The 12855-nt window shown below is 36.3% G+C and overlaps 1 protein-coding gene and 1 long non-coding RNA gene across 3 annotated transcripts in view; one reads left to right on the top strand and one right to left on the bottom strand.

The window, feature by feature from the left end:
• Positions 1 to 12855, bottom strand: part of LOC127987626 (uncharacterized) — a 459131-nt gene that overhangs the window by 106120 nt on the left and 340156 nt on the right. The gene's annotated exons all lie outside the window — the stretch shown is intronic.
• The window catches only part of LOC127987560 (uncharacterized), a 1055570-nt gene that overhangs the window by 862787 nt on the left and 179928 nt on the right, over positions 1 to 12855 (top strand). The window contains exon 50 of the mRNA XM_052589928.1: positions 7159 to 7335. Within this exon, the coding sequence (XP_052445888.1) occupies positions 7159 to 7335 (177 nt within the window). The remainder of the gene's footprint in view (positions 1 to 7158; positions 7336 to 12855) is intronic.

The raw sequence follows: 12855 nt of genomic DNA, 5'->3' as shown, positions 1-12855 counted from the left end.
CCATCAATACTGTTGACGGTGTCCTTTATCAGTAGGCTTTATATTTATGCTCAACATGAAGTATAGATATTGTTGTCGGGAAGACAAGAGCCTGGTCTGTCGGCGGTCTCCCTCTGTGTCACCTACAGCAGCAGCAGCGCGCCATCGTCGCATCAGGCACGATTCTGGTGAAGCAGGCCTACAAGCTGGGATTGGTAATGCTGCACTGTAATCATAGTTATTTATTATATTTTTCATTATATTTTATTATGTTATTGGTTTGAGGCCGAGTATTTTATTAAGTGGAGAGCTTAATAACAGCAGTATTTTATTTCTTATTCTTTTAAAAAAAAAGTATTTTAAAAAGTGTATAGTAATAAACAACCTGCAGTTTAATGTTTGCATTTTTTTCCCTTACTGTACCGAAAATGAACCGAACCGTGACTTTAAAGGGGGGGTGAAATGCTCGTTTTCACTCAATATCCTGTTTATCTTGAGAACCTATAGAGTAGTACTGCATCCTTCATAACTCCAAAAAGTCTTTAGTTTTATTATATTCATAAGAGAAAGATAATCTGTACCGTTTTTTTCCCGGAAAAACACGACCGGTTGGAGGCGTGATGTGTGGGCGGAGCTAAAGAGCGCGAGTAAGCTTTTGCGTTGAGAGCATCTGGAAACTGTGACATTACCGTGAGGAAAAAAACATCATCCAAAACAAACCATGGCTAACAGTCAGATTCAGCCGTATATTAATGATCCAGAATCAGATCCAGAGGCTGAAATTTAACATCGCATGTTGTTTACTTGATGTTCTTACGCGCCGATAGCTAAGTTAACAACACAGAGATATTTGAAGCAGTTTTACTCACCGCCTGCGGTTCCAACACACGATCGTGACCCTTTTTCGTTGGGACTGCATTATCCTTAAGAAATAAACGATGTGCAAATCCGGCGTCAAACTGGGCCTTGTTTGTAAAACAAGCATCTTCGAAATGCAGGGAACAAACAAAAACACTTGCACAACTCCGTTGATGCTCTGTAAAAATAAACTCCATCCACTGGTCCCTTAATGCTGTTTTTTTTTTGGTAATCTGTGCAGGGTTGTCTTGCCCTGGCAACCAAAAACACACTTCTTTTGTGACATTTCGCGACGCTCTCGCTCTGCTCAGTGAAGTCTGTTGTGCTCTCAGTGCTCTGCTATACGGGAGCGCGCTCTTCCGGCAGAAGTGCCTCAGGACCCATATAAGGAAATTCCGCTCCATCTAACGTCACACAGAGCCATACTCGAAAAAAACTTTCCGAAACTTGTGACAAACCGGAAGGAGTGTTTTTGGAACAGAAATACTCCTTCAAACGTACAACTTAATTTTTGAAACTTTGTCCATGTTTAGCATGGGAATCCAACTCTTTAACAGTGTAAAAAACTCAGTATGCATGAAATAGCATTTCACCCCCCCTTTAAAACCGAGGTACGTACTGAACCGTGATTTTTGCATACTGTTACACCCCTAATAAATATATATATATATATATATATATATATATATATATATATATATATATATATATACACACACACACACACACACACACACACACACACACACACACACACACACACACACACACACACACACACACACACACACACACACATTATATTATATTATATTATATTAAAGTGTATTATAGAATAATATTATTTCACTAATTCAGCCAGGTACACAATCTGTTGTTGAAAATGATCAAACATTAAAGATCAGATGCTGCAGCTGCTGTTGTTTTGATGATAAATGTCAGCACATTTTAGTTTTGTTAAAAGTTAAAGCTTAATCAGACATTTTGGATTATATTTAAATAGATTCATGTTTAGATTAACACATAGATGTGCTGGTGTTCAGTAGTTTGATGCCTCAATAGTTAACATTTATGATTGTGTTATTGTGGACATTTCTCATGAAACCTATTCAGTGTGATTTATTATCCTGATTGTTTAAATGTTGTTGAATGCACTGTACATTAATTTTCCATCAAGCTCAGATTCACAACACTGTAGATCTACTTAGGGCTGAAACGATTCCTTGAGTAACTCGATTACAAAAATTGATTTATTTTAAATCTCACGTCAGGTTCTTTCGCAATGATTGTTTTAATGTGACAACGCGTTTACATCACCCACAAAGCGGAAGGAGACACAAGCGCTGCGTCCGAGGTTGCATACTGCAAGGAGTCAGCAGTGTTTTGATTTGAGGGCGCGGGCAAATGTAAAGAGAACGTTCTGGCGTGTGTCCATTGCAAGATAGAGCTGGCATACCACAACTAGGGCCCTATGATTTCCGCGATGCAGATAATGCGGAGGGAATTGAGGAATCCAGTCATAAAAACGGACAGTTAAACACGGAATGGCACGGAATTTGCCAAATTTTGAATGAATTAATCAAGAATAGGTCATTGCACTTACATCAAATCACAATATGGAATAATATCTGTAAATATTAAGTCGGAACAGACTATTTAAATATGAATCCTGCATGTTCTGCGTGTCTCTGTTAATGAATGGAGTAGAAGCGTGACTTCCTTTATTTACACACACTGAAGTGCGCGTGACACTCACGGTAATTTCAGCATCTGCTGTATCACAGGTCTTGAACACATGAGGAACATCTCCAGAACTGCTCTGACAGTCACTTCATGAGCATTTGACCGTTTGATTTGAGTAAAACTAGCGTCACATCACATACACAGAACTGTAAAGGTACGTCAACCCGTCAAAATAAAAGTCCGACTAAAGACTATTGTTCAGCAGAATGTACATAGCCTACCACAAAAAAATATATATATATTATTTTTTTAAAGGTTTAATCACACAACATTTCTTCCATGTTTTATTTTTAATAGTAAATCCCCTTTGTTTACCAAAAAGTTACGTTAATTTTCAATAATTAAAAGATAAATTAAATTAATGTTTTATGTGTTTAATGTTTAATGTGCATCTCAGAAAATGCTTTATTTAAAACCCCAACTGAATGGCACTTAAATGAACTTAATTCATCTGTCAACTTTCTTGTCATTGTTCACAGTACAAGTACAGACAGAGAAACAATAGGTAATAATTAAATGTTTATTCATGATGTATGCATTGCATTCTATGCATTTAAAAAAAAAAAAAGTTGTACATTTTAAGAGGCCTGTGATGGTCACGGAGGGACCGCACGTTCAACATGGACGTTAATACGCACAAACACACACCGAGACTGTTTGGTGATACAAGAGTTTATTGTAATTATTGATCAGAGAGTGAATAAAATACCTGCAACCCTCAGGCCATACTCTCCATTGCAGAAACAGCACCATTACCACATGTGGAGGGACAAACTCACAGAAAACACTTTACACATGTTCCCTTAAATATACAGAGTCTGAAACAAACATATTGGCATGATGTTCTACTTAATAAATCTACATTGTTGTTATTAATTCATTCACATTAAACAGGAAATAACAGCAATAACTCGGCCACGTTGCCCCTGAAACCCCCACGCTCAATTAATACATGGTAGATCCCCACCCTAAGCGGAACCAATAATTCCTGCCATTGTTTCTTACCAAGACTCTAAAAATCACGGGACAAATGCTACACGGGAACAATACACATAGTTTACAGGTATTTAATTCACTCTCTGATCAATAATTACAATAAACTCTTGTATCACCAAACATTCTCGGTGTGTGTTTGTGCGTATGTGTGCGTATTAACGTCCATGTTGAATGTGACCGTCACAACACCCAGGAGTCTTATTTTATCTTGCATAATTAATATTGCACTTTAATTAAGCAAAAACACATTTTATCCGATTACTCGATTAATCGATGGAATTTTTGGTAGAATACTCGATTACTAAAATATTTGATAACTACAGCCCTAATTCTACTACAGCAGATCTATTACAGACCACAAACATGTGATGGAGACGATCACTGATGATTCAGCACACACACACACACACGTCTGAACCTGCAGTTCCTCTCATAATGAGCAGAATTATCAGTTAAATAAAACTATCCAGAGATGATCAGATCATGTTCTCTATTAGTGGATCAGAAATCCAGTATTTGGTGAATTCTGCTACATAATAATAGAAAGAGCCGGCATCAAAAGATAATCTAAATATATCACTATGAATGCTTAGCTGTCACAAGCTAGTTATCTCTTTGTTAACTTTCCTCATCTCCTGCTTAAAAGCCAGAAAGATCTTCAGATTTTTGAGAATCATAAGCTTTTGCCCGAGTTTCTTTTAAATTTACTTTTGACTTTTGTCCTTCTTAAAAAAAAAAATTATATTTAAATGTCCAACTGTTTAAACTTGAACTAGAGCTTTTCATTACAAACAATGTTTGATAATCTTTAAATGTTTTGTGATGCAATGCACATTGAATTGATTCCAGCTTCATCTTCTCTTCTGCAGGTTTTTGGGTCCTGCTGCAGATGAAGGCTGTCAGTATGTGACTGGAATTGTGGGTAAAAACCCGTTACTCCTGAGAGAGCTGGATCTGAGTGAACATAAACTAGGAGACACAGGAGTGAATCAGATCTCTGCTCTACTGCAGGATAAACACTGTAGACTCAACACACTGATGTGAGTATCTTACATCATTTCACATGTTACATGACTAGTAATGTTACAGTCCTCCATTTTAATTATCTTTGAGTCCGACCTCACGTTATAAAGCTTGAAACAGCCAGAACATGTTTAATATAACTCTGATTATATTTGTCTGAAAGAATAAATTCATATGCATCTAGGATGTCTTGAGGGTGAGTAAATCATGGAGTAATTTTCATTTTTGGGTGAACTATCCCTTTAAGTGCACAGAGGTTGGAGAAAATAATGTGAACACATTAGAAATAGACAGTATTTTATTAAAGTGTTTACTGTCTTTTGTCTTTAATACAGCTTTCAACCTTCTTAGAAAAGATTAATACAACTTTTGAATAGACATCAGTTACATTTAGTCTCTAACTTCTGCTGTGACTGCTGAATGTGATCATGTTTACTGACTACAAACCGAGGATTGAAGACTAATTTTAAAAAAAAGTATATGCGTGTATGCCAGGTTTTTTGACCAACTGGGTCTCTGAGTTTAGGTTAAGGAGGTTATGAATGAAGCTGGAGTTTCTCTGCGTCTGGAGAGCATCAGTGCAGAGGATCATTTTATAAAGTTAAAGACTATGAAGTGCAACACACACACCTCTGATACAATCTCAGAAAAAGTAGTCTGGGGTTTCATGACCCTTTAAAAACTATCTTCCCATCACCCTCACTGACTGTTACCAGTGATGCGCGGGTCAATATATAAACAACCCGCACCTGACCAGTGTTTCTGCAAGTTCAGCAGACCGTGAGGTTCGGGTTTGTTCTGATCAGAGCTCGTGAGCGGAGAGCACATTTCTGAATATTCACTCATTCGGGGGGGTCTCGCTCAACCAATGGCCTGCTGGTTCCAAAATATGTGGAATAAGGGCTGCCTCCGACTAATTATTATTATTTTTTCTAGTCGACTAGTAGTTGTTCATTTAAGCCATTCATGGACAAATCACATTCTTATATTAATTTAATTACTTATAGGCTATAGCCTACAGGATAATAAGCGTTATGACCGCACGCATAAAGCTTGCCACAAAGAATTGGTTAAAGTAATGATTATGAATGTCTAAATTAGCAAGGACACATTTAATTGTTTAGTAATAAACTGGTGTTTTCTGTGTCGCTGTAAAGATGAAGTGGACGATGCAGACTCGCCATGAACGGCAGAGAGAAATGCACATTTCATTTGGATTACATCATCAGAGAGTAGCCTATTTATTTTGTTTTGTATATTTTCATTTAAAAGTAGTCATTTCATTTCAGTAGTCATATTTCTCAAATCTGTGAGGCACAAGCTGAGTTTCGGCATCCTCCAGTTCACATCAATGCAAGTGATCGTTCCAGCACCTCATTACATTGTCTGCTGTATATTTGCTTCTTATTTATTAAATACGGGCGATTGATTGATAAAACATTGATCTTCACCTTTTCTCTTGCACCCGCTCATTTTTGGATCAACCCGTGATAGCTTGTTTTTTGCACTATATATATGTATATTTTTATATATGTTCATATATTTTTGTATAGTTAATCTGTCTATATTCTGTACTGTATATTTTACTTGTAAAGTTAGTTGTTGTTTGATCTAAACATTTGAAATTTCTGCTCATACAGCAGGTCAAATACACAACCCAATATCCAATCATTTCAGTTAATAATACCAAAAATACACAAACATTTCTCTTTTATCCAGTGGGACAGAACTGTTTTCATTGTGTTTATTAATGGGACACAACAGAATAGTTGTGTGCTGCTGTATCAGAACATATTCATAGTGTTTATTGATGCTTCATATAATCTCTTTGTCATCAAACACCAGATTAATGAATGTGTAACACAACTGAACAGAACCGGTCCAGACTGGGCTTTATTCTGTGCAGGCATTGCTTCTTCAGTCTGACCTGTTTCAGAGAAATATTACTGTACTTCACATCTACACACACAGACAAACCTACAGTTTTATTTAGATGTGCAAAGTTGAATCTGTGGAGCAAAGCTGATCAAGTCACTGGACAGAGCAGAGCGAATGCATTTACGTTGTAGTGATGTGCAGACCAGAATCAGTTTAAACACAAATACACAGCAGTCAGGACTTTTATTTTAGACAATATGATCAGTTTTAGACAAAAGATGAAATAAGAATTATATGACAGAAATAAAAAAATATGAAAGATGTTAACACATTTCACACAAGGTTGTTAGGAATTAAAACTTTGTTGTATTTCTATCAAGAATCAGCAGAAATTGTACATAAATCATGAGAAGTGTCAATTATTTGATTAAATGAACAGCTTATTTGTTTTTCTGTTTTGAAGACCAAATTGTGGAAAATTATCCAAAGGTGTTCAGACACTCTTCCTCTGTTTTTTTGTTTTATCAAGAAATTGTGACTTTATTAAATAGTTTTCTTCTATCTTCTCTCTTTCTCTCAATGTAGATTAAGATGCTGTTATTTGACAGATGAAGGTTGTTCTGCTGTGACTTCATGAACATAACGTGTCTGATTCATTGTGTTTTCTCTTTCTGTCTTCAGTCTGTGGGGATGCAGTATTACAGAGAAACAGTGTCTCATCCTGACTTCAGCTCTGAAATCAAACCCATCACACCTGAGAGAACTCAACCTGAGTCTAAATGAACTACTAGGAGACTCTGGAGTGAAACACCTCAGTGATCTACTGATGAACACACAATTCAAGCTGGAGAAACTACAGTTAGTATCATTATACTCTACAGCACTTACAGTCAGATTAAAGATTACTGTTTACTTTCAGGAAAAGGAAATGAAAGGATGTGACGTGTGGCCAAGTCTAGTGCATTTAACACATATACACACACACACACACACCTGCAGCGCTGAGGAACAGTATATAGTGTCCCATACTCTGCATTTAACACACACACACAACGTGAACAGATACACGCACACTCTCTCGCGCGCACACACACACACACACACACACACTCTTTCTCATTTCTCTCTCTCACACACACACACACACACACACACACACCTGCAGCGCTGAGGAACAGTTGGGGTTCAGTTCTTGCTCGAGGGTCTCTGTTTTGAGGTATTTATTTGGGGCTGGTTAGTAAAGGTTTGCAATCACTATGGCACATCCGGTTAGAATGCAATGACTTTGATGTTTCTTCTTTAATTTTTATTCTCCACTGTAGATATGTGGGTATGTGTGGTTCTGAAAGTATACACACAATAATGGTAAATAAAAGGTACACAATAATAAGTATAACAACAATAAAAATGTACAACAATATTATATAGTTACAAAAGGCATTAAATAGGATTAACTATATTCAATGTATAATTACAATAAATCAACATTATGTACAGACTGCTCTGAGCGGGACTCGAACCCGCGGCGTAACATTATTAGCGCCATTCCGGCGGTCTTATGTAAACAAATGACGGTGCAATGATAGAACCTTAATCTTGAGGCATTCATAGGTACGCATGCAAATAAGCATATAACCCACATAACGGGTCTGATAAGCATATAAACAGCTGTCATAAACTATCATAATCACATTAATTCACACAAAGGAATGGCAATTGCTGAATCTTTGTACACACGCATACAGTATTACCATTAATATCTGAAGTCTGTGATTATCTTAAACCGCAACAATACACAAATGTATTAATAACAAAGATAAGAACATTTGAACTTACTTCTAGCTGCACGCACACACTTGAAATAAACTTTGGAGAACACTCATTAGCTCCGCACTAAACTTTCTGATGCAACACACTTCTATATCCTTTGGCGGAACTACTTTCAGATGACGCTAAAGCTGTACTGATTCGTAGTTTCAACTGTCAATTAAAAAGCCCAACAATAGCATTCACTGTCCATTGTTTGTTATCACAGTCTTTACAACAGTCTCATTTCAGTCAGTCACCGGAGATCACAGTAATCCAGTTCATTAATGGACCAAATTATTATTATTATTATTTTGTTCACTCAGACCTGTACAGTAAAGAATGACAATTGCAAAAAAAGTTACAAATGTCTTTAAGTAAATTATAATTAGGGATGCACGATCATGATTTTTCATGGCCGATACCGATTTGCGTTTTTTTTTTTTTTTTAATCTTTAAACAACAAATAAGAAAGAAGGAAAGTGTGCATAAACAAGATGTTTATTTGGTATTTAATAGCCCAAATTGGCTTTTGACTATTGAAAACAATAACCGTAACCATCTGAAATTAACGGCAGTAACTGCACAGTAAGTAGACTACATTCAATACAAACACAGATGATACAGACCTCAGCATTTAGCTTTTGTTTCTGAATTGTGTTGAAACTACAGAGAACTGGCTTTAAATAAAAGATTAACTGTAACCATGTGAAATTAAAGGCAATAACTGCATAGTTCTACAATCAAACAACACAATCAACACACATTCAATAAGAAGTTTCTTAATCAGCATTCAGTATTTTAGTTTTTAAGTTTGGTTTTAAAAAAAGGTCTTTACCAGTAAGACTAAATAAAAGTATGCTATATAAATACATTATTCCAAAATGTTAAAATCAAATAATGTTGGTGCGAATAAAACAAAGATGCAAAGTGTTATGGTAATGATTCACACACACATATATATATATATATATTTTTTTTTTTTACTTGGAAAAATAAATAACTATTGTCTCAAGTTAAAAAATATAGATGTCCATCATTACCCTATTTTTTTTTTTTAATTGGATGAATTAAACACCTTTTTGCAAGCTCTACTTTACAAAAAAACAACAACAAACATTTCAGTTTTGTCAGTTAGTCCGTTTCGTTTCTCATCCAACACGTGAGAAGTTGATCTGAACATCCTTCACTGTCTCACATTTTATGTTATTTTAAGTAGTTCTGTAGTTCATCCAGTGTCTACTTTGTTCATCTTTTTTCTTCTGTTTTTGTTTATGGTCATATAATAAGGTTTTTGGCAGTGTTTTATTTATTGCACTGTATGATGTTAACACATGATGAATTACTCACACATGAACATAACGTGTCTGATTCATTGTGTTTTCTCTTTCTGTCTTCAGTCTGTGTGATTGCAGTATTACAGAGAAACAGTGTCTCATCCTGACTTCAGCTCTGAAATCAAACCCATCACACCTGAGAGAACTCAACCTGAGCAGGAATAAACTACTAGGAGACTCTGGAGTGAAACACCTCAGTGATCTACTGATGAACACACAATTCAAGCTGGAGAAACTAGAGTTAGTATCATTATACTCTACAGCACTTACAGTCAGATTAAAGATTACGGTTTACTTTCAGGAAAAGGAAAGGAAAGGATGTGACGTGTGGCCAAGTCTAGTGTCCCATAAACTGAACATGTGATCTGCATTTAACACACACACACACAGTGAACACACACACACACCGTGAACACACACACCTTGAAAACACACACTCACTCTCATACACACACACACACACACACAGTGAAAACACACTCTCTCACATACACACACACAGTGAACACACACACACAGTGAAAACACACTCTCTCACATACACACATACAGTGAACACACACACACACACACACACACACACACACACACACACACACACAGTGAACACACACACACAGTGAAAACACACTCTCTCACATACACACATACAGTGAACACACACACACACACACACACACACACACACAGTGAACACACACACACACAGTGAAAACACACTCTCTCACATACACACATACAGTGAACACACACACACACACACACACACACACACACACACACAGTGAACACACACACACAGTGAAAACACACTCACTCTCATACACACACACACACACACACACACGCACACACACACACAGTGAAAACACACTCTCTCACATACACACACACAGTGAACACACACACCTGCAGTTGTGGTTCAGTTCTTGCTCGAGGGTCTCATTTCAGTCAGTCACCGGAGATCACAGTAATCCAGCTCATTAATGGATCAAATTATTATTTTTATTCACTCAGACATGAACAGTAAAGAATGACAGTAGCAAAAAAAGTAAAAAATATATTTAAATAAATTGTAATTCAGAAACAGAATTTTCTTGATTTCTCACATTTAATGTTATTTTAAGTAGTTCTGTAGTTCATCCTGTGTCTACTTTGTTCATCTTTTTTCTTCTGTTTTTCTTTATGGTCATATAATAAGGTTTTTGGTAATGTTTTATTTATTGCACTGTATGTTGTTAACACATGATGAATTACTCACACATGAACATAACGTGTCTGATTCATTGTGTTTTCTCTTTCTGTCTTCAGTCTGTGGGGATGCAGTATTACAGAGAAACAGTGTCTCATCCTGACTTCAGCTCTGAAATCAAACCCATCACACCTGAGAGAACTGATCCTGAGCTGGAATCAAGTAAAAAACACAGGAGTGAATCACTTATGTGACGTACTGAAGGATTCACGCTGTAAACTGGAGAGATTGAGGTCAGTAACATTCACAGACAAGAATCAAAATGATGAAAATCACTTTGTTTAACTCTTATGTGCTGTTCAAGGTCTTTTGAGACCCCAAATGATGTTTGCTGAAATAGAAACAAATGTTCCCTTTATCTAAATGACATGAGACTTTGTACGGTTGACAACACTTGGTGCTATTCTTTATATATAAAATTTATATTCTTTTTATATAAAAACCAATTTAAAAACCTATTTTTAATTAATACATTTTATACATTTACAAAATATCATAAATCCTTCAAAAAAACTACATAAATGTAGAGTAAAAACATTAATAAATGACACATTTTTGTAACAAAAAGTCCTTTTGTTGGCTGTGTTCTCTGGAGAGCCCAAACAGCACGAGTGTCCTCCCCAAACGAACAGCACATAAGAGTTGAACAAAACACTTTATACTCAATATCTCATGATGAATGTGTTCACATTATATTTGTGAAAGATTCTTCATCTTAATGATTTGTTTGTAAGATGATCTCTCTTCCTCTGTTTGTCTCTTTCTAGTCTTTGTGACTGTGACATTACAGATGTTTCTTCTTTAACTCAGTCTTTGACAAACACAAAAGCTCTGCAGTTTCTAAAAGAACTTGATCTGAGATATAATATGATTGGAGACTCAAAGCAGAAGCTCATTGATGTGCTACGAGACTCAAACTGTGAACTGAGGTGAGTAAACTTCACTTTGTGATATTAAAGAGATTCATTTACCTCTGATATCTGAACAAATATATACTTTCAGATATTAGTGAAAAGAGTTGATCAAATGATCTTCAAGCTTTATTTGAAAGGGTTTGTGTCAGAATGAAATGTAAAGTTGATCAAAATGTTGAACACAAAGGAGGAAAGAGAAGAAAAGCAGACTGTCACAGCTTTCTACAGCAACAGCTGCTTTATTAATGAGATCAGTAATAGTGAATCATTCGAGTTTGAAATAGATTTGTTCAGATTGTAGGAAAACGCTGGTAAAATCAGAGCAGATTCAGCTTCAGCTCACAGTCGTCCAGCATCACATGATCAATGTCTCTGTCTCTTGTGTGTTTTTACTTTGACAAGCAACACGTCACATTTCTTTACACTTACTTTCTGTAAGAGATAATGTAGCTCCAGCCGCTTGTTATCACAGAATAAACCCGACAGGGTGATCAGGACTTGTGTCCTCCTGAAGAGACTTATTCTGTGATAACATCCGGCTGCATCTGCATTATCACACTTATTATATGCTTTCTTGACACACAAGTGAAGAATTAGACACAATTTAGATTCAGCTAAACTCTTCTGGTCAGTTAGCAACAACTTGAACAACAAGACACACTTTGAACAATGTCTCCTCAAGTCTACTATTAACAGGAATCTCCTGCGGTTTGGTTTGAGGGTAAATCCAGTAAGTAACTGAGGCACAAGCTAATAGCAGTTGTGTTTGAATGAAACGAGTGAGAGCGCGGTGCTGTGATACGAGAGAAGTCAAAGAAACACCCGACTCAAATACCGTATGACTGTGTGTTATTCTGCTGCTAATGACACACACCTAATGAATAACACACCTCCGAATGTCACCACTGACCAATCAGAATCCAGTATTCCAGCGAGCTGTGCAATCATTTCACTTATTTACTGAGACCAACACAATCATGTTTAAACTAGAGACAAACAGCTTTAACTAGTGACACATTTAACTGAAAGATTTGTGTTTTAAGACTAAATCACATTTGTGTTTGTTCTT

This window comes from Carassius gibelio, chromosome B22 (genome assembly GCF_023724105.1).
Source record: "Carassius gibelio isolate Cgi1373 ecotype wild population from Czech Republic chromosome B22, carGib1.2-hapl.c, whole genome shotgun sequence".
NCBI classification, from domain to species: domain Eukaryota; kingdom Metazoa; phylum Chordata; class Actinopteri; order Cypriniformes; family Cyprinidae; genus Carassius; species Carassius gibelio.
This window is presented reverse-complemented; position numbering and strand designations above follow the sequence as displayed.